Below are 23,881 nucleotides of genomic sequence, written 5' to 3'. Positions count from 1 at the left end.
GCTAACATGAGTCCCTCAACCTGGGCTGCGAGACTCACTCCCAGCAGCTGTGTGGACATACTCTAAATGGCCCAAGGAATTGCTCGTGACTTACCACCTGGGGAAGCTTATAGGTGCTTAATACTGCTACATGTAACTAATAAAATTCAGTTGGTACTAAATGACATAGATCACTCAGAATACTTTACATAAATTACAGATGAAAATTAATGCTGAAGAAAGGGTTGAATGTTCATTTTATGGATTATTCTAACTTCATTAGGCCTGACATATTAAGTCGTTTAAATAAAGAAACTGAAAGTTCTTACCTAACATGCTTTACATGCAAAATAATCATGCAAAATAATCATGATAAACTGCTTACAAATAGTCACTCCCACACAACTACTAGCAAGAGAAATAAAATATTTATAGTGAAGACTTTACTAAACTTTCCATTTAGCCAAGTTAGGAACACTGTCCCAAAACCAGTCTTACTATTTTTAAATATCAGTAAAAGATATTTGTTAACGTACAACACTCTGAAAAGGAAATGTGTTTTTATTTCCTTCTGTCAACATTTTCTGTTAACTCTACTTTTTGCCACTATAGTTTGATTTCTCGATGGACTTCCCACTGAGAAAGGACAGCAGGACCAGGCCTATATTAGGTTCCACAGTATGTCTTTTAAAAAAAAAATCAGAAGTTTTAGACTAAAATATTTTTATCTAATGTTAATCAACCAGATGTAAATGAACATTAAACTTCATCTTGTTTTAAACAATTGTTAAGGTTGCATTAATTAATTTTAATGTTAAAAAGAAAAACAAAGCAGGTGCACTATAAATAATGGATGAAAAATGGCAAACTTGCTTTTTCCACCTGTCACACCATTGCTAATAACTTTAAAGACTGCTGCAGGCATATTTTCGTTCAAAGTGTACAGGAAATGGTTTACATTAATACATGTATATAAAAGACTGACATTTTAAAAGGCCCTGAGAACATTGTATGTAATGGCTTTGCATGTCTGAGCTCTAATCTTGTTGAGCAAATAATTGGTTTTAATCATTACACAAATCAGGCACAATAGAAAATAAAGTTACAACACAACTATAGGCCTGAACTTGCCTGTATGAAGCCCTGCTGTTCTTTAGGCAGATAGTAAAGGAACACCATAAAGCTGAGTTGGTCTTTGCTCTTGCAATAAGATCAGCACAGGCAAAGCACACCTAATAGCAGGAAATGAAGGTTTCCTGTGCTTAAAAAAATAAATAAATAAAACAGTGGTACCTATAAGCTATACTGTGGTTCTGTTCTGGGTGGTCTGGTCCAATTTTAATATTGGAGCTCTCTGCATATCTTATCAGTTTCTCAGTCCCAGCATTAACAGAAACATCTAACTCTAAAATGAAGAAATTAATAAAACAAATAATATTGTAAAATGTAATGTCAATTGGTAGAGTCCTAAAGAAGTTGCCTTCTCTTAGTAATGGCCCATATCCACAATTTCTTGATTAGATCATATATTCCTCAGGCAAGAACTGTCTATATTTTGTGTCCTGTACAGTCCTTAAAATACGGTCAACTCTTTATTAATAAAACTTGTGAACAATCACATTACATATATTCAGTGGCCTTCTCCAGGGCTGGTGTTAGGTTTGCCCACCCTTCAGGATTGTCCTGGAGTCTCCAGGAATTAAAGATTACTCTTTAATTAAAGATTATGTAATGTAATGAAACCTCCAGGAATACATCCAACCAAAATTGGCAACCCTAGTTGGTGTCACCAGGTCTCCTATTTTTACCCTATTACTCTCCCCTGCAAGAGAACTTCAATAGCACACAAATATAACTAATATAATGAAAGCTCAAACGCCATTCTATATGCATATGCAGTCAGCTGCTTACTCTCTTGTGCATTAGCAGAATAATGCTGGAAGGAAACACATACTACCAGATGTGGCCAACTATGCACATATGTACAGATCTGTGGGAGTGATTATGATTGGCAGGGAGTGGACTCCTGCATGACACTCAATACCCCAATCTAAATATGTGACCACAGCCCATTTGGACAAGCCTCACAGTTCAAAGAGCTGCCAGAGGGAACACAGCTAAATAGCGCACACACAGAAGCCACAGCATGAAAACCTGCATCTAAGTATGCTAGACATGGGTACTGGCCAGTTAGTGTGTTATACGTATACGCAAGCAAGGAACGCACCAAAGCTTAGTGTCGATCCTATGGTTTAGATGGCAATCAAACAAGATGCCTACAAGACTAACATACATAACACAATTATCCAGCACAGCCAGACATGCTACAAGATAGCACCCCTTCATAGTGTCTTTGCTGTTACCCATAAATCATGCCCAAGGTATCAGATTAATACACACCATTGCAAGTGTGTTGAGGTTTTTTTGGTTTTTTTTACCTTCAGGGTGTCTTCACACATATGGTCACAGATGCATTGTACTGTGCTCTGTACAGTCAGGATTCATACATGGGTGTGTGTACAGTAGCAGGTGCTTGTACGTGGTGTGTGGGTGTATAAAAAGTAATGGGTGAGAAAGGGGTGAATATGCTAACTAGTACGGCCTAAGAAATCTGCGTATCTTTAAATTAATCACCCTGACACAAAACACAGGACAGTATACTGTGAGGCTACTCGTTATCGCCACAGCTCTCTCTCACTGGGGCCAGGAAAGCCCACTTTAGAGTGTGGGTGGTGGGGGCTCTTAAGAAGTTGTTCAAGCTAGCACATTTTTCCAGTTATCTTTGTTTAACATTATAGAATAAAATCTTTAGCAGTCCATCACATGCCTTTTCATATTGAATAGCAGTGCCAATTTCTTTCTGTTTTCTCTGCTATTAATACTCTCTTCCCCAACCTCAGTGTCCCTGGAGTTGGTCTCAATGGGCTGTCTTGAAGGACACAGTCTATCCCTTGCCTTTTAGCTTTTTCTCATGGCTGTAGGAGTTACCAACATTATAAAAATCAAGTTTTATAATGGAAGTCTTAAAACTGAAGTTAAAACAATGCATCTGTGTATGGAACAAACATCATTCTCCTGTAACCTGAGAAGAACCAGCTGTAGTAGCAGAAGCTTCTAAGCATGTGCACCCCTTGAAGTGCCCTCCCCACACTATCACTTGGTGCCCATATTGCAGAACTTCTTGTGCTTTGTGTTTTTAGGAAGGGAAGGATTACATAATCTGAAAGAAGAGGGGTACTCTGGGTTTAAATTAGTGGTGGTTTGTCCTGCTTCACTGTGTAGTGTCTGGTGATCTGTGGATGTTAGCATCAGCCCTCATGTTCTAGGCTATTTCCTAGATTCCAGTGCTAACTGCACTGTATGATTAGCTGATTATTCACTGGATGTTTTCTATTACTTGTGAACTCTTCCTGCTAGCAATGATTGTATGCAACAGGGGGATCATGCATTTCTCCTGCTTCCTGTTCATTATTTGGTTGGAACATTCCTAGGCTGTCTATGAAGCAATTTTGAAGGAAACTTCTGAACGTCTGAGAAATTGGCTGCTAGGATATTTTAACAGTAGGTTCCTTGGGCCATCATCAGAGGATATACATGGGCACCATCTGCAGGCTCTTTTTGGGTGTGCTACCTTTACTTGACAGAAATGTACACAGCTGCCTCTCTGTCTAAAGAGAAACATTCCAGTTCTGTGGTGGCATATAATGTCGGGACCTGTTAAGATTCTTACAAAGCACATGCCTCATGTGAGCAATGCAAAGCTTCAGCTCCTCTAGACAGCTAATCTTCAACTACTTTCTCTCAACCCTGTTCATGGATTTAATTTAAGCACATAAATCTGGTTAGTTGTTGAAATACAATCTGTCTGATTTTTTTCAGAGTTCCTGAATATGCACAGCTCCCACTACATGCTCAGCATCTCTAAAACTCAGGGCAATGATTAGGTGACTAAATATGGACTTATTTGCTTGAGTTTAAAGATCCAGGTTTGAAAATTCTGCATGTAACCCCCTATGGCTATGCAAACTAAAGAAGGAAGGAAAAGGCTCCAAGTAAAAAAACCTTTTTGCCAGAATTAGTGTATTTTTTAGGGCTGTCAATTAATCACAGTTAACTAACATGATTAACTCAAAATTAATCACGATTAAAAAAAAATAATCAGTTTTAATCACACTGTTAAACAATAGAATACCATTTATTGAATATTTTTGGAGGTTTTTCTACATTTTCAAATACATTGATTTCCATTACAACTAGGGTGACCAGATGAGGGGAAGAAAATGTGTGTGTGGGGGGTGGAGGGTGACCAAAGACGCCGGACAGACACCAATTTTATCGGGACATTTGGTCACCCTAATTACAATACAGAATAAAGCGCCCACTTTATATTTTTAAGACTTCTGAAAGCATGCTCCACACCTCATCCCTCTAAGATTTTGGAAGGCACTTCAGATTCTTAAACCTTGGGTCCAGTGCTGTAGCTATCTTTAGAAATCTCACATTGGTACCTTTGCGTTTTGTTAAATCTGCAGTGAAAGTGTTCTTAAAATGAACAACATGTGCTGGGTCATCATCCGAGACTGCAATACCATGAAATATATGGCAGAATGCAGGTAAAACAGAGCAGGAGACATACTATTCTCTCCCAAGGAGTTCAGTCACAAATTTAATTAACACATTATTTTTTAACGAGCGTCATCAGCATGGACGCATGTCCTCTAGAATGATGGTTGAAGCATGAAGGAACATATGAATCTAACACATCTGGCACGTAAATATTTTGCAACGCCGGCTACAACAGTGCCATGTGAACACCTGTTCTCACTTTCAGGTGACATTTTAAACAATAAGAGGGCAGCATTATCTCCTGCAAATGTAAACAAACGTGTTTGTCTGAGTGACTGACTGAACAAGAAGTAGGACTGAGTGGACTTGTAGGCTCTAAAGTTTTACATTGTTTTGGTTTTGAATGCAGTTATTTCTTGTTCATAATTCTATGTTTGTAAGTTCAACTTTCATGATAAAGAGATTGTATTATAGTACTTGTATGAGGTGAACTGAAAAATACTATTTCTTTTAGTTTATTAGCACAAATACTTGTAATCAAAAATAAATATAAAGTGAGCACTGTACACTTTGTGTTCTGTGTTGTAATTGAAATCAATATATTTTAAAATTTAGAAAACATCCAAATTTTTTAAATAAATGCTATTCTATTATTGTTTAACGGTGCGATTAATCACAATTATTTTTTTAATTGCTTGACAGTCCTATTATTTATAAATAAAATACTTCAGTTTGTTTTACTTTCTGAATGACCTAGTAAAGTAGAACCCCCCAAAAGGAATAGAAATGAGTATATCAACCTGTGTTTCCATGTGTGGAAGACAAGACCTAGGAAACCTACCTCTCTCCCCTTTGTACTACTGCAGATTAGAAGTTATAAATCAATACAGTACAATAACAGATCAGTCATGACAAGAGTGTTTTAAGTACAAGATGAAGAGCTTATCCTTCAGAAACAGAGGTCAGCCATACAATGATGATGAGGCGGGATATCTAGATGGTATATGGACACATACTTGTCTGGATGAAGTATACTATATATATATAGATATAGATATAGTTTGGCCAAAAATCTGACAACATTTGAGTCAAATAACCATATAGGAATTAAAAAAGTCTCTAGAAAACCCAATTATTCATTCTCCATAATATGCCACTTATATCAACATATTTTTCTTTCTAAAGAAAATAATTATCCATAGCACAGTTTATTTTTTGAAAGAACAGAGAACATATTACAAATATTGGGTGACTCATATTGATGAGTCACCAATAAGTAATTTATTGACAATTATTTATCACAATTTAATACAAAATAACACAGTTTTTGGACTTTAAGCTGAGTGCAAATGTATAAACCCAGTTGGTTTAACAATGTAGTAAAAAAAAAAACAAAAAAACAAACAAACAAACAACAACAACATTTTAGAACTTGCTGTACAACCACTTTGAAACTCCAGTTTCAAACACTTTCTGACAGTAAAGCTTATTCTTTCAGACCCATTTTGCATCTTGTTTTCAAGATAGCTTTCCGTGTACTTAATTTTTTTTTAATTAAGAAAAAGGTTAGTGGCTTCTTCTAATTCAAGTTAAATTTAAACTGGAGTGTTCCTTAGTCTCAATTTTACTATATAGGACCAGCTCTTTTTAAAAAGGATTAGTAACTCTTGCTACAGCAGCAGGTAGACTTTTGATTTTTCCAGAAATTTCAATTGGTTGAGGTGGTTCAGTTTTTGTTGGCATCACTCCATTTGCCTGTCTATCCACAACTCATTTTATTTCAAATAGTAAAATGCTTGTCACTATACAACAAGACAGCCCTGTGCTGGCAAGGAGATGAGGGCAGATAACCTATAGGCTTTTCTTTAGAGTCATTGAGCTAAAAGGGCACTCCGTGTTTAGCTTTCTAAGGCAGGTGAAATAGGATTCCAGTTCAAAGGGTCTAATTATATCCTGGTGTAATGAGGCACAACTCCAGTAAAATCAATGAAGAAGCACCTACTTAAGCCAGGGTTGAATTTGGCCGAAATTCTGTAAGCAAACTATTCTTTTTCTGCTTGGCTTTCTCAGTAATGAGTGATACCTAAGCAGTATTCTGGTAGGTGCGACGGTAGCTAGCTCTCCAGCTTTTTAGGTTAGAGCTCAAATAACTGTCTTGCTTATTACTCAGGAAAGGAAAAAAGTAGTCCTCTGTATGATGGAAATAATAGCAAGATAACATTTTGGGTAAATGGTTCAAGAAGCTATTGCCCTCCATTAAAAGTGTAAGGTGGGAATTTTTCAAAGATAAACTTCATACTTTGTTTTACCTAAAGATACCCCCTTAAGTAAAAAAAAAAAAAAAAAGACAAAACTTATTTTCTAGTTTGTGCTGTTTCTAAAATTGTTCGATAGGAATTGCTTCATTACATGCACAAGATTCCTTGTAAGTAAAGTTCCTGATTGCTATAAGTGATGAGGCAGAACAAAGCCTATTCGAACTGACAGTTACGTATTGGGATTTTCAATTACCTGGATTTCACAAAGAAGTGTCCAACTCTCACTTTTTTTTTTTTAAACTATCCTATTAAAAATATTATTGCTTCAATTTCAACTGCAAATTATTGTAATAGTTATTATTATTATTGCTTCTATTTCAACTGCAAATTATTGCAAGCCAGAGGATCAAATAGTTCTATTTTTTTTTTTTAAATCTCACTTGAATCAAACTAAGCTTCACTCTAAATATAAAAGCAACATATCTTTCCATCAATTTTCATACAAAATTCTCATTGGCTCAATGGGGGTTCTATTCATGTAACAATGGAAGATTATGGCGCAAAATGCAAGCAGCCAAACTCTGAGGGAATTACAACTTGGAGATTGTAGTAGGCCAAGAAGTCTGAGGAATGTTCATTTAAATCATAAGTGTAAACAAGTATATAATTTAATAAAGTTCCAGAATCGTTTATTGCTTCTTATAGTACTTTGCACAATTACCCCCAGGAAACAGAATTATCAAACATAAGATATGCAAAGAGTTAGTTTTTTAGTAAAATATTAAATACATGTCCCTCAGTATATCCACACACTTAACACTAATACAAATTACTATATAAAACTGTCAATTCCAGACAATATTCTTTATTTAACCAGCCCAAATATTTACTATACCAAGCTTGAACTACAATACTGAAGTACTTGGTTTTAAAAAACTAAAATGCAGCACAGTCGTGTAAGGGATAATTTCGTGGTTTGACAAGAGACCTGTCAGAGAAACAGTTGTCATGTTTCAGGAACATACAATTAGGAATGAATGAACAGAAGGTTGTATAGTTCGTGCTCGTTTTTCCCCCTTTTTTTTTTAAAATACAGATTTCAATTCTTTCTAAGTGTTCTCTAGTAAATACTTGTAAAGTCACAGTTTGAAGACTTCATGTGACTTTTTTTTTTTAATTCAACATTATTTTCAAAAGTTGGTTCCTTTCTTCATCTTACAGTATACCTTGAGGTATACTGGATATAGGTCCAAATTCAGGTTAAATTTGCAAGAACTGCAGGATCTGGTCCCTAGTGATCGCCTTTAAGGCCTTGGTAATTAAACTGTAAAGTAAGATGGGCAGTGCATAGTATTGTGTTGTTTCACTTCAATTGTTCTGAAACAAATGAATGTGAGAGCTTCATATTGACTTGAGGAGTGCTGAGATATTCAGTATGAAGCCTCTATATACCTTCTGTCCAGCTTTTCCCCGGATTCTGTATTGTTTTGTTGTCTGACCCCAAGAAAACAGCTGTTTTTCCCCCTCCAAATTTGATTTCACTTACATTCTGTCTTTTGTTCTCATTTCCCTGTGTATTTTGTCCTCCCTTAAGTTGCTCTTTTCTTCTCTGAATTTTCTGTAGTTTTGGTTATACCTGGAGTGTCTCTAAATTTCTTTACTGTATACCCTTTACTGTAAATCCAGTCTTCTGCATCATTCCAGGGAGCCTAATATTTTTCAGCTCAATGTGCAGTAGTGGTCAAAAAGATTAACAGAATTTACGAACTATTGGAAAAGGGACAGATAATAAGACAGCAAATATCATAATACCATTATGTAAATCCATAGTCCACCCACACCTTAAATAGAGTATCCAGTTCTGGTTGCCCCATATCAAAGAGGTTATAGCAGAACTAGAAAAGCCCATTTTATAACAATTTAAAACATTATCTGAAAGGCTTATCTGCCAATGCTTGAGTTTAGAATTCTATTTTATTCTTACATCATCTGATGATATTACTATCCCTTCAAGTGCTAGGTGATGCCATTGCGACAGAAAAAAAGCAAAACCACCTCCTCCCCCACCCCTTCTATGGCAAAACCCCTCTGGAAGTAAACAAACTTCCATTTATTAAGACTTGGTAGTAGGACCAGGACTGATGCTTTATGACATGGGAACTTAAAAACATCCTTTTATGTTCAAATACAAAATTTCAGTAATTTTGGCCAAGATTTTAAGTACACCTCTACCCCGATATAACGGGACCCAATATAACACGAATTCGGTTATAACGCGGTAAAGCAGCGCCCCGGGAGGGGCGGGGCTGCACACTCCAGTAGATCAAAGCAAGTTCGATATAACGCGGTTTCACCTATAACACAGTAAGATTTTTTGGCTCCCAAGGACAGCGTTATATCGGGGTAGAGGTGTAGTAACTAATTCGGGGTGTTTCAGTATTTGGGTGCTCCACTGAAGACATTTTTATAAGTTTCTGATATTTTTGTTTAGAAAGCCCTGAGCACCTACCCTCTGAAAATCTGGCCCCTTTAAGGTGCCAAGTTGGGCTTCTGTACAGAGGCACCTAAAACCAAAATTTTAGAAGTGACTAAAGTGATTTTTATCCTATCTATTGGTGGTGAATTAGACATATTTTGATAAATGGTATTTATGTTAAGGACCAGCTCAAACAGAAATAAATGGGAATTTTGCCATTCTCTAAGTAGACAGAGAAGGCCCTACAGTATTTCCTTTAACACATGAAAGTAAAATGTGCTGAATACCTCTCAAGCTGACATTTGGATATAGACAGCACATGCTGATAAAGTTACTGGAATTTTTTCCTTTACCTTTGCAGGTCACCTTTAGAACAGCTTTATTTGTTTGTTTAATAAAACATGCCAGTTCACCTCTAATCAAGTGAAACAAATTCTGATAAACCAGTTCATAAACAGACATGCACATTACCAAACCACAACACAATTAGTCACAGTTGGCTTTCCTTGCCCGTGGAAGACAACAAAAGTTGTATGGTAGAGGTCCTGCAGGAATAGAATAGAGTGTATTGGCAAATCTGTGAGGAAGCTCACAAGAGGCCCAGTTCTTCTCTGTATTACATCAGTGTAAGCCACAACTAAAATTGTGGAGTTGCACAAATTTTTTTACACAAGGGTAGATTACAGCCGAATTTTATATTTGATTCCACTCAGCATTGATGTTCTCATATTTGCAATTACTGAAGAATGTGTAACAGTTAAAGGCTAAGTTTCTATGTGGCTTTAAGCTAAGTTGCCACATCACATGAGACCAGCTTCAATGACTTTAAAAAAGTATACTCCTTTGTCTCCGAAAGGGTTGAGTGCTGTTTACAGGGCTTTTTAATAATGTGAGAACTATTTTTTTCAGACTTCTAAAAAGTATTACAGTGCTTCTTCCAATGTTCTGACCTTTTGTATTTCTACAACATGTACTTTATCAAACTTTTTTCCAGTTTGACTTCTATCTTCTCAATGAAAATAAAGATGTTGTTGTATACCAAAAGACTCAGTATAAAGTGTTTGTGTGCAATGTTCGGGGTTTGAATCCGGTGATGATGAGAATGAACTTCTTAAACCCTACTTACAATACACACCTTTCATAATTACTTGGGGGAATATGCTATTAGTCCAATGATTAACCTAATTTCAGTGTCAATAAGGAGCACTCAAAACTCATATCTTTTGTAGACTCTCCTCCACTAAAGAAAGGACTACCAATAAATTTTATAGTTAGCCTTAAAATACCTAGCAATGACATTTTTAAAAAGAGGAAAAGCCATTTGAAGTTTTGTAAAGAGGTACATTTTGTGTGCCTTCTAATCAGTTCTTTAAAAGGAATAAAGTTAGCAAAGGCATAACTAAAGTTTTTTTTATTAGCTACTGTCTTTTATATGCATTTTTACACAATTAATAGCTTTTTTAAATTCTTGTGGTTTTGTACTGTAGCACAGAAACTACAATAACTAGACTTGCTGTAATTGACTTACAAAGCAAATAAAGAAAATGACTATATCATGAACTGTTTGCTTTTTACTGTTTGCTGTTCTACCACTCCCTCAGTTTGAACATACAATGTGAAAAGTCACACAACAGTGGCTTCAGAACAAGTCATTAAAATGTGAGCAAGCACAAAGAAACCAATATTCACTTCTCAAGAACAGCTTAACTCTTGCCATCTTTGGCCACAGAAATATTACAAAAAAATTCAGTTCCTCTCACCAGTTGGATCCTTGTACTATCAGTTCCCTGTTTGTCTTCTATATATAGAACTTTAGGGAAGGAGACTCTTATTACAGCATAGTTTAAAAAAATAGACACAATCAATTCTGTCAATAGTTTTCTGTATTTCTTAAGTATATTGAAGTATCATAGTGCTTCTCTCTTACAACCTACATTCTCTGGCTTAATTCTGCAATGAAGTCATAATCCTTTGTTGGAAACAAACAGTTGTCATAGAAATATTTGTGGTGATATATTCGTAGAATTAGTATTATGACTTCACTGCTAGCAGAACAAGAACACTGACAGGGTGTTTGGAATTTTAGCTCAAATGGCAGGGACTCTTATGAAACTTACAATAATGTAAAAGTAAGTATACTACCACAGATTTTAGTATTTCCTGGAGTTTTATGTCTCTTTCAAAGGCTGAACTTCCAAAAGAATATTCTTACTATCTTTATAAGATTATGGAAGAAAGCTTAAAGTAGGGTTTACATTTTCAAATATATGGTGCTCAGATGACTATCAAATCTTGTTCTTAAAGTATCATGCGCTAACAAACTGACCCCAATGTTCTGTTATCCAAAATCCAACATTCATATCTAAAATGAAATTATTTTTTTCCCCATTGCTATGTAACAGAGTACTACAAACTTTGAAAAATAAATTTATGCACAACTATAGGTACACAAGACCAGAAAGAACTATGTTAAATTTATAAAAACCATCATGTTATCTTTGGAGTATAAAATTTAACACCTCTTAAACAAATATCATTTGCTAAGGTACTAAGTAAAGAATAGTGCATCTAAAAATTAAATACAATTTTTAAGTTTAGGTAGTCCCTTCCTTCTACCCATTATATATAATAAGATTAATGTATTGTGGCTTCAACCCTTTAGTTAGTCTTGATTTCCCTTATAAAATAAGTGAATACTCTTGGGAATTTTCTTCACTTTTTTTTTTTTTAATTTAATTTCTTCTTACTGGCAATCTTTGTCCATCATATGATTCATTTCCTCCTGCTTCTGAACATTTGTTAGTTGCTCCTGTATAAGATATCTAGTCAGATAACAGCGTGACCTAGCCCAGAAACAGACTTGGGAGGAACACTGCAGTCTAAAACAATTTTTGGGTGAATGATCAGGTGACTCATAGGGAATTCGTGTATCACAGCATAGTAAAATTCTGGGATTTGTTCAGCACTCTGATGTAATAAAAATCAGAAGGTCCTACAAAAGTTTTCCTGATTAGTCTGAGATCAACTCTTTCAGGGGTGCGTATGCCTGCAAAAAGCAAGTGTGAAGAACTAAGGAAAGTAGTTTTTGTTTTTCCATTTAAACTCATCATAACCAAGGAGGGAGGCAACGTGAGTTGGCAAAAAATTTAAGTGCACTTCCTGCAAACAGTTATACTGAATTTAGCAACATAGAAAAGTGTTCAGCTTATGAAATTTGAAATGGGACTGTGTGAAGACATTGAGGTGGATGGGCATTTCTCCTAGGACTGAAACTACCTGACACTGGTACAATCTAGTGCAGCAGTTTTCAAACTGTGGCTTGCGACCACATCTTAATGGGTCGCCAAGGCTGGCTTAGACTTGCTGAGGTCCGGGGCCCAGAGATGAAGCTCATGTTACAGGCCCCCTTGCCTGGTGCAGAAGCCCTTGGGCTTCAGTTTTGGCTCCATCTGCAGCAGTCGGGCTCAGGCTTTGGCACCCCCAACCCCGAGCAGTGGGGCTTGGGACTGCTCAGGCTTCGGTCCCCCCTCCTAGGGTTGTGTAGTAATTTTTGTTGTCAGAAGGGGGTTGCAGTGCAATGAAGTTTGAGAACCCCTGATCTAGTGCATTCCAAAGATATATTTTGCTCTTCAGAAGTATTTTTGTGAGCCCATCTGATAAGGCTCTGGGAGGGGTAATTTAGCAGTATCAAGGTGAACATTGCAGAGCAGTCACCCTAACTCTCCCTTCAGTAAGAGGCTTTTACAAGCTCCCTCACCCCAGCAGCTCCTTCCAGTGCCTCACTGTCCCTTTTCTGTTACAATCTAATTAGTTCAGTGAGCCCCCAGCTGGGGAGGCAAAGTATCCTAAGCTGTAATTTAATGAAATGTGATATACAGATTTACTTACCCAATTCTTTAGAAACTGGAGATGCAGTTGCTATTTCTCCAATCTTTGCAACACCATCATAATATGCTCTTCCAGCCAGTATCATAGCTATAGGGAAAACAACAAGAGTACTTAGCTTGTGTTGCATTTAAAAAATTGAGTACATTATGAACTACCATCCACCAGGAAAAGGTGAATGATATTTTCACAATGCCTACCTGGGGTTCAAACGGGGTGCACAAACTTGGTTCTTTAACTTTTGGGAATTATTCTAGGGTATTCTGAGTCCAGTCCAGGGCCTGTTGATGTCAATGTAAAGATTCTGACTTCAACACAGGCGGGATCAGCCCCCAATAATAGTAAATGACTCACATCTATTAATACGATATAGAATTCCCGAAAAGCATATTATATGTGTTTTTTTTAAATGACATAATACATATAACCAAAAAGCACATGTCCTTTCTGTCTTACTTTAGATTCATATGCACTGTATGTACTGACAACTCATAGTGTGGTGCAATACTTTGAAGATGACACAACTGGTCTTCTAGGAACAAATTCTGTCCACCCTCCCTCTCCGTGGCTGCAGAAGTTCCCAGATGCAGTGAAGATCTGCTATGAAAGCTTTAGGGAAATCTATAAGAAAGCTACAGTGAAGGAATGTTGAGGAAAGGCTGATAGATCTGCTGCTGTGTGTTTCCAACAGCCAGTGATCCCCTGTGAAGTGGCATCACAACAGTGACCAGGCGCATGGAAGGATTACTTCTCTTACCCTCACAGAACCTCCCTATAACTAATAGGAATGGAGAATAGAACAGTTACCTTAAACAGAAAGTTATGATGTGAATTATTCCAGACACCTAAATCGCTATGACAGAGTAGCAAAATCAATACTGTTGATTCCCAAAAAACAGATGACAGTAAAAGCAAGGCACTCTTCTTAAAGAACTAATTCCATATAATTTAAATCAGTGCCAAAAGAGAGGTCTGTAATTGCCCTATGATAAGTGAGCATGAATTACAAGCTACCAGTGGAAAATGTTTACCATTTCACTGCTAGTCAGTATGTCTGAAGCCTCCAGCTAATAATGTGTTTACCAAGGGTAGCTGAATGAACCAAACCATCCATCCTAAACATTTTATTAATTTGAAGGGAGGTTCCATAGATACAATTCCACACATTTTTAATGCACAAACAATGAAGCACCATCAGACACTCTTTTGTAATTTGTGCTCAGAGGACTTTCTTCAACCAGTTCTCTAAGTAGGATTTTTATGGAAAACCATTGTTATACATATGAACTATTGTAAAATCACATCAAGGTTATTGTTCTATTAACAGGCAATAAATACAATGGCACCCTTAACTTCCAACAGTACTGACTACAATATTAATGACAAGTGTAGTTCTTATATTCCCCAGGATACAATCTGGAATGTTGGACAGCTGTGTCCCCTCAGTTCTCCAACCTGGGGTACTTTTTACACTGCTTTGCAGTGAGAGCAACCATTCCTGGCTTGCTCACACAGCCTCCAACATGTAAATTACCCCCAGGTATACTGCAATAGTGCTTCAGCTAGCCAGCCACCCTTGAATTATACTGCAGAGTGACATCAGCAAATTCACAGTCCCAGACTTCCCCCAGAAATGTGTATCTTGTACTGCCCAGATCTTTCTTTCTCCATACAAGCTCATATAAAGTCCGTTATTTCGTTAACAGAAAATGTTATCCATAAATATTATCTCAAATGAAGTTTCCCAAACACTTCAATCCAAACACACACTAGTTTAGATAAAACAAATTTAACTATAGAAAGATTTTAAGTGATTACAAGTAATGAGGCATAAAAGTCCAAATTGGTTACAAAGAGATAAAGGTAAAACACAAACTAATACTTAACAAGTTAAATAGGGCTACCATATGTCCGGCTTTTCAATCTATAAATAGCCGTCCGGGCGGGATTTCTAAAAATCTAAAAATGTCCAGGATTTCCCCCCGGTCGGCTATTTATAGATCGAAAAGCGGCGCTGCTTGGCAGCCAAAGCCTCTTCTCGGTTCCCCCCATCCCCTGCAGCCTTAGCACACCCCGGGCCCCACAGCTGTCTTCCCCCTCCTCCCGTCCCCTGAACACTCCGCCCCCTGCTCCTCCCCCTCCCCTGCTTCCCGCAAATCAGATCTTCGCGGGAAGTCTGAAAAGAAGCAGGGGCAGGTGGGCAGCAGCAGGTAAGCTGGGGCGGGGGGACGTGAGGAGGAGGGCTCCGGGGAGGCGCAATGCGGCCCAGTCCGGCCCCGGCCAGCCCCAGCGGCTCCGGCCCGGCCCGGTTCAGGCCCCAGGGCACTGGCCCCAGTTCCGGCCGAGCGCACCGGCCAGGCCCCGGCCCCAGAGGCTCCGGTTCCAGCCGAGTGCGCCGGCCCTGACCCAGCGGCTCTGGCCCAGCTCGGGCCCCAGGGCGGCCGGTCCAGCCCCAGCCGAGCACCTCCGACCGAGCACCTCCGACCGAGCGGCGCTGGCTGAGCACCCCCAGCCCCATCGGCTCCAGCCCGGCCCAGCTCGGGCCCCGGGGGGCACCGGCCCCAGTTCCGGACGAGCGGTGCCGGCTGAGCACCCCTGGCCCTGGCCGAGTACCTCCGGCCTGGCCTCAAACCCCGCGACTCCGGCCGGAGAGCAGCCTGATTCCTGGGCTCTTGTTAAAGCTGGCCCTGGTCGGCGGATAGGGAGTGGGGGGTTGGATGGGTTGGGAGTTCGGGGGGGCTGTCAGGGGGGCAGGGGTGTGGAGAGGGGTTGGGGCAGTCAGGGACAGGGAGGAGGGGGGGTGAGATGGGTCGGAGGTTCTGGGGGGGCTGTCAGGGGGGCAGGGGTGTGGAGAGGGGTTGAGGCAGGCAGGGAGCAGAGGGGGTGGGATGGGTCAGGAGTTCTGGGGGTCCCGTCAGTGGGCAGGGAGCAGTTGGAGAGGACATGGGAGTCCTCGGGGTCTGTCTGGGGGCGGGGGTGTGAATATGGGGTGGGGTTGTGGATAAGGGTCGGGGCAGTCAGGGGACAGGTAGGGTCCTAGGGGGGCAGTTAGTGGCATGGGTCCCAGGAGGGGGCAGTCAGGGGACAAGGAGCAGGGGGAAGTTGGGGGTTCTGAGGGGGGCAGTCAGGGAGTGGGAGGGAGTGATTTGGGGCGGGGCTAGAGCGGGGCTCCTCCCCCCCCATGTCCTCTTTTTTGACTGTGCAAATATGGTAACCCTAAGTTAAATTAATTCAAAGCTGAAGTCTCTCTCTCTCTCTCTCTCTCTCTCTCTCTCTCTCTCACCCCACGTTCTTTTGCAGACTTCCTGGTTGGATGCTTTCCAGCCAGGACCCATCCCCCAGCCCAATGCTCCTTTCCTTGTCCTTCAGGCATTGTGGATGTCATGGGCAGAGAGAAAGGAAGGAGAGAGGTGATTTGGGGCCTCTGTTCCTCATTTTTTATATCTTTTTCTCCTCTTTAATAATCCTCTCCAGTTGGGGTTCAGGAAAAGCAGATCTGGGGAAATGGGAACTTCCAGCTGTTCCATTGCCAAGATGTAAATTTCTTGCTCACATCCTTCTTCCTGCCAGAGTGTCCACTTAACAAGGTGCCAGTCCTTTGATTATGCTGACATTCCATTTGGTTATGCTGATTATGCCAAGGCTCAGTTTGCATTTTGTCTCTAAGGAACTGGTTTGTGCCTGCTTTTCTAGACTTGGAACATGTCTCAGCAATATCATACAGTAGAATCTTATAACTTTACATACAACGTTGTCACTATTTTACCAGGACAATCACGTTCAGCAGATTGAGTTTTCAAATGACTTACTTTGTACAAAAGGCATACTTTGTACAAAATTTATCATCATCTTGTAAAAAGGATGAACATAAGGGTGCAGACTGTCACAACAGTCTGCTAGACCTTTATGTTTTACTCTTCTTAATTTTTCTGTAGCACATGGACAGGTACTCATGGAGATTAATATATTACAAATATTAACCTGCACTCATCACATACTTCCAGCTCATATAATATCACTAAGCATTTAGAAAATGTCTGAGGATTCTCTATGGCAAGAATAATAATTAGGTTACCAAATATAGTTCTAGAAATATAATGCCACTGATGTTTTTCATTTTAACTGGTAAGGCATTCTGGAGTCTTTAAATTATAGGACTTGAAAATCTTTCAAGAACTTAATCTTTCAGATTAAGGAGATTTATGCTAGCTAGAGTTGGAATGCTAGATAATCAGATTTGGCATTATCATCTTTATTTTCAACTGGTGACACTAACACTCCTGAGACAGTAAGTAAGCTGCCTGAATGAGCCATACAGCATAATATCTATCAATATTTCAAGTTAATATTTCCACTTCCTTGGACAGATCTGAGGAAGATTTGTATGAGTATTGTCTGCGTACAATTTGTCAATCAAGGATTTTGTTATTCAGAGAATTAGTTTCAGTCTCCCAAAACAATACCTACATCTATCTGTGTTTAGAGCTTATTTTACTCATGAACACACAGAAACTAGTTTGAGCCAAGGTTTACTTGAAACTAGACTGAGACTATCAACTCATATCATACAGGTTACCCAACAGCTATCGGCTGCTAATTAGGTCCTTTTTTAAAAAACAGGAAACGCTACAAATCTATGGTACCCTATGGAAGAATATGTGTTGAGTGATAGCCTGTTTGAACATCTATGTGATTACAACACTGTCCCATTACTGACTCTAGATGTCACAATGACTTTCTTTTTCTTTCTTTGTTCTATTTTCATATGTAAATTCTCCTACATAGGAATATGACGATTCAGGAGGTCCCTACCAGTCCCAAGTCCAGTCCCCTGCTATTGCAGGCAACTCGATCACATAATCCTGTTCACAAACTTATCATGCTTCATTTTAAAACTAACCAGTTTGTTTGCCCCACCAGTCCTATTAGAAGCCTGTTCAAGAACCTCACTTCTCTGATAAAATCTTTCTTCCAATTTCCGGTCTAACTAAATTTATTCATGGCTGGATCTTACACGTGTTCTTGTGCCGTCATTATCCTTTAGCTTAATTAGGTCTTCTCCTACCTTGATTTTTACCCCCATTATGTATTTATAAAGAGCAATCATATCCCCTCACCCTTCATTTGCTAGTCTAAACAAGGCAAGCTCTTTGAAAACTCCTCTCCTGCGCAACTTGCTGTGGGAAATTTAGATTCCCAGGACAAAGTATATCAGGATGTAACAGCAACCTGAAAGTGAGCATATACTATAAATTCTTCCAGGCTTGCAGTACTTACGGTGCAGTAAAGCTGGACTCAAACCATTTCAATTCAGCTAGAGGGCTGTTATTAACACTTGTTATTAGTAAGTTCTGTCAATTAACATTACTCACCTTTTCTTGGTCAGTGAATTCACAACTCCAAAACAAACTGCATTCTGCATGTTTGACGCGATCACACTTGTTAGGCACAAGCATTACAGAAATTTAAAAGGCAAAGCTGGAAAACTTTCATTGCTGTAAGACACAAGGACTAACCTAATGCACAAGAAAGAAATCCTGTTCTCTGAGAAGATGTGACAACGTTTTAACTGTCTTGATTTTAAGACAATGTTTGGCCAATTTTTATTGCATATTGGCTGGATACAACATAACTGAGTTCAGGTTTTTCAGGAAACATTAAGCATAATTATATATTAAAGTCACAATGGTTTCGATTATTTCCTGTTAATGATTTCCATGTGCATTTGATTTAAATGATAGGGCCAGTTTTGCTGGATTGAACACTGAAGCAGCCAGATTCAAACTGGAGAAGGGCTAGCAGCGAACAGCAGTTTACACATGTAGTAGTTTATAACATACAAATCTGATTCCCTGCATCTTCAGGGCATCTGCATCAGATTTTTATGTCATGAGCTTAAGAAGTAATGGCAAAAATTGGTCAGATATTCTTGCAAGTGGAAATGATGCATATGCTTTGAGTAGTAGTTTGTTTTTGAAGGAGGCAGAAAGTCTTCTTCCTTTTATCTTTTTGTTGTAGTAAGCTTTTCATTCCCCAAGTACAATCCAAGCAGGCCATCTCCTCTGACCTCAGAATACTCTTGTTGGGGACACCAGGGAGAAGACACAGAGCAGTGAGCCAGCCAGCCAATTATAGTTTTACTGCTAAAGGTAGGGTTGCCAATTTTGGTTGGACGTATTCCTGGAGATTTCATAACATCATATCACATGATCTTTAATTAAAGATTAATCTTTAATTCCTGGATACTCCAGGACAATCCTGGAGGGATGGGAACCCTAGCTAAAAGTGAGGTCATTGCCTATCCCATAGTACATCAAGTGGTTCTTACATTGGCTAGTTGTCCTTGAGCCAAGCCCCAAAGGGGTTACAGGATCCCCTTCAGTTCCTGGTCTCACTCCCCTACACTACAACTCAGTTTTTTGATGGGTAATGCCCACTACATCAGTACTCTTCACAATCTGGGTCTGAGCCAATTTTCTTGCCCCATTACCAGTATCTTTATTTATGGCTTTCCAGGTAAGCAAAGCGATCCTGAAGGCTAGATTTGCGTCAACCAGACACATTGCAACCTGTGCTAAAGCTCTGACCAGCTATAGATTCAACTTCTTTTCACCACATGGACTAGTGAGGCACTGGATCAGGGGTGGGCAAACTTTTTGGCCTGAGGACTGCATCGGGTTTCGTAAATTGTATGGAGGGCCGGTTAGGGGAGGGGGTCGTGGCCCAGCCTCCACCTCCTATCTGACCTCCCCCCCGGGACTCCTGCCTCATCCAACCCCCTCTGTTCCCTGACAGCCCCCCCCCGGGACCCCTGCCCCATCCACAAACCCTTGCTCCCTGTCCCCTGACCACCCCTAAACCCCCGCTGCTCCATCCAACCCCTCCTCTCATTCCTGACGGCCCCCCCGGGACCCCTGCCCCATCTCCCTGTCCCCTGACTGCCCCCAGAACCCCTGCCCCTGACTGCCCCCTGCTGCCCCATCCAATCCCCTCTCTCCTTCCTGACTGCCCCCCCCAGAACCCCTGCCCTCATTCAACCCCTCCCAGTTCTCCCCCCGACAGCCCCGACCCCTATCCACACCCCTGCCCCCCGACCACCACCCCGAACTCCCCTGCCCTCTATCCAACCACCCCTACTCTGTGCCCTACTTACCGCGCTGCCTGGAGCACTGGTGGCTGGCGGCGCTACAGCCGCGCTGCCCGGCTGGAGCTGGGCCATGCCGCCACCACCACCACGCAGCACAGAGACTGGGTCAGGCCGGGCTCTGCAGCTGCGCTGCCCCAGGAGCTCACCGCCCAGAGCATTGCGCCGGCGGCGGAGTGAGTCAGCTGAGGCTGCGGGGGAGAGAGAACAGCGGGGGAGGGGCCGGTGTTAGCCTCCCAGGCCAGGAGCTCGGGGGCTAGGCAGGATGGCCTTGGGGGCCGAATGTGGCCCACGGGCCGTAGTTTGCCCACCTCTGCACTGGTGCATCTATCATCCTGAGGGCGTGGGCTACTGAAGTAGCCTGAGGCAAAAGCTTCCCTCTTCTTGCATGAAAATGAGAAACTTCTCACTATGTTCCAGGTCCCTGCAGTCTCTCACTCCTTTCTAAGCCATCTTTCACAGGGGTTTAGTATTCAAACTTTCTGAATAGATGCTGCCAAATTAGCCTCACCTACTGGACTATAGGATACAGAAGTCCAAGAGATCAGTACGGTGCTCTGATCTAAATCCAATATTCTCTCAGGCTGGAAGCCACAATTCTATTTTCGAGCAATAACTTTTAAAATTTCTCCACCACTTTCACCAGATATGATTGAATGATTTGGAGCAGACTGAGTATGTGAGCAGGAGTTTGCCTTTTGTTAAATTATATCCCAATATATGCAATCTAAATTATTTAATGGTCCTTTTTAAAAGTAAGATTTTTCTATGCTTGTATAGCTGGGTTGTTTTTAAATGGGAAAACATACTATATAATCTCTTCACCTGTTTAATGACTGGTAACTTGTAATATAGAAAAGAAAGGGAGATTCATGTAACCCCACAGTATCTACAAAAACGGTACTGAAGTGTTCTGTGTGTCGGAGTTAAAGTTTTACTGTTTGTCCGTTTAATTCTGATTTATGTGAGAAGTCATGATACATTTTATGTAAAACAACAATTATATCAGATCTTTATTGTTGGCTCCCATAATGTGCTAGTTGCTCATCAGCTGTTGTAATTAAACATTCATTCGTATTAAATTGAGCATACATACAAGACCTGGTACATCAATCTGCTCTTAAGAGCACATTTTCTGGTACACAGAACATAACAGCAATGTATTTCTCCCGTGCTGCTGTACAGACCAGGTACATTTTATACCACTGTTACAAACACATATTTTGTTAAAAGGGACACTAGAAGAATTTGGCAGCAATAAGAGGTTTGAACTGCATTTTCAAAGTGTTAGTGAGCAATACATAATGAATCAAAATAGCAAGTATGAAATCTTTTCAAAATGTTTAAGTATTGTTGTCATATATGGTACTGCCTTCATTCTGTAAACTGCATAACCGATATAAAGCATCAGTTAATTGAATCTAAACAGACATTTTTGTAATAAGTCAATTTTCCTTGTATTTGTCTCCATCATGCTGTAATTTACTGTTTTGCAAAATATGCACTGGAGTTTGAGGGTGAAGAGATATCCCAGTGGCTCTTTGGTTGAAGATAAATACATTACCCTTGACACGTTCATGAAGTCTAGGACTGTGACAAAGGAGAATGACAAGCAATAGACACCTTCAGCCTCTTGAATCAGGTCATATTATTTAGGGGGTCCACATCTCTCTAATATCAAATTGTTCCATAGGTCCACGTAAAAGAAGGGGTCCCTCTAAACAAACTCTGGGGGTCTAGAGCCCACTCTTGTAAATCAATTCTTAAACAAATAGTCCCACTAAAGTCGATGGGTATATGTCACATGAGAAAAAGTTTGAGACTGCGTCCGAGGACACTAATTCACTTATTTCAATTTTAACTAGATTTAAAAAGTGACACTGTCTAATTTTTTTTAAATCTAGTCCAATCCTGCAAACCTTACTCATGCAAGTAGTCCCACTGAACTCATGGGGCTATTTGCATGGGTAATGAATACTTATGTGAGTAAGAGTTGGCAGGAACAGGTCGTTTTTCCATGCATTTCTAAAGACACTTAAGATATTAAAACATCTAATTTTTTTAACCTTGATATTATTTTTACATTTCCACTAAGCTTGGACAATGAAAATTGATTAGTCAGTTTCACTTTATTTTTCATGCAGTAGCACTATGGTAAAATGTTCGGGATGCAAACACTGCAGCTAAAATCTTATTTTCACTGATTTAAAGAAAAATACAAAACCTAAAATTAATAGAAATTATGATTTAATATGCAAAATTGAATTTAAATGTATATATAGCTTCTAATATCTTAAAACAGTATATACATTTAAAATAAAAAGTTATTAAATTTATAATTGAATTTAAAAATTAGGAAGACTTACCATTAACAGCTTTTTCATAATTTTTCCCCAGGTTTATTACATTCCGTAGCCCAGGATTGAATTGTTCCATAACATTCTGATGATCAGAAAAAAAAACACATTATAACAAAGAAAACTCAGTGCACGCAATAAGTACATGAAAAAGCTGATTTGAGTCGCCACAGCATAAGCCAGGACTTGTCTACATTGCAATTAAAAACCTGTGGCTGGCCCGTGTCAGCTGACTTGAGCTTGTGGGACTTGGGTTAGCGGGCTGTTCAACTGCAGTGTAGACATTCAGGCTTGGGCTGGAGTCCGAACTCTGGGACTCAGAGAGAAGAGCGTCACAGAATTTGGGCGCCAGCCAGTGCCTGAACATCGACACTGCAATTAAATAGCATCCCTGGCCCTGTGAGCCCAAGACAGCTGATGCAGGCCAGTTGTGGGTTTTTAATTTCAGTGTAGACATACAGGATTTTAATCTCAGATGCAAGGCACATATTAAAAATCTGCTATTGTGGATGTTTGACCTCCACAGTGAATTTTTTTTGGATGCTGGGCATTCAAGATTAGGATATCAGTGCAAAATTAACCTCTGGCCTAAGCAGTGCAACACTTTCAATTTCAATGGATTTGTGCTCACTTAAAACAGAGATGAATCTGACCTTTTCTCTAACCTTGGTAAGAGTGCTCATACAATCAAGACTAAAGTTTACACAGATCCTTCTTTAATGAGGGAGAGAGGGAGAAGCAGGAGAGAAGGGAAATCCCTTTTCTCCACTACTACCTAAATACTTTAAGACAAAGAAAGACTACTGGCTACTATTCAGAATTTGGATATTCCTTCAAAAAGAAAAAATACTTTTGAGTTTTCTGACTAGACAGGTGACTTGGAGATGACTTAACACCTTCCAATCAAAAACAATACAGCGATGGCCCTACTGAAAGCTTTTTTGTTTTGTTTTTTTGGTGAGTCACAGCATGGCATTTTGAAAGAGTAGTTCACACATTCAATTTGAAAGCTCAATGTATTGTATGGTGTCAGCCCAATTTGAGCGATAATACTTCCACCAAAAAGTAAAATGAGAATTACTGGCTACCTTCAACACAAAACAAAAACAACAAAAAAACGACTACAGCTGCTTTTGAATGTTGTTACAATTATTTTGGCTGGAGCAACTAAGACTAGAAATCCAAAAACACATAGTATGGCTGCCTTCATAACCAC

At 39.7% G+C, this 23,881-nt stretch overlaps 1 protein-coding gene across 2 annotated transcripts in view; it reads right to left on the bottom strand.

Annotated features, from left to right (window-relative positions):
• BAIAP2L1 (BAR/IMD domain containing adaptor protein 2 like 1) overlaps window positions 1–23,881 on the bottom strand; it is a 67,133-nt gene that overhangs the window by 32,087 nt on the left and 11,165 nt on the right. For both annotated transcript variants that reach the window (XM_034782972.1, XM_034782971.1), the window contains exons 2-3: window positions 22,675–22,750; window positions 13,168–13,254 (exon numbers count right to left, since the gene is read on the bottom strand). In XM_034782972.1, the coding sequence (XP_034638863.1) occupies window positions 13,168–13,254; window positions 22,675–22,750 (163 nt within the window). The remainder of the gene's footprint in view (window positions 1–13,167; window positions 13,255–22,674; window positions 22,751–23,881) is intronic.

This window comes from Trachemys scripta, chromosome 10 (assembly GCF_013100865.1).
Source record: "Trachemys scripta elegans isolate TJP31775 chromosome 10, CAS_Tse_1.0, whole genome shotgun sequence".
In the NCBI taxonomy this organism is placed as follows: domain Eukaryota; kingdom Metazoa; phylum Chordata; order Testudines; family Emydidae; genus Trachemys; species Trachemys scripta.
The sequence above is the reverse complement of the archived record's forward strand: the minus strand, read 5'-3'. Positions and strand labels throughout refer to the sequence as shown.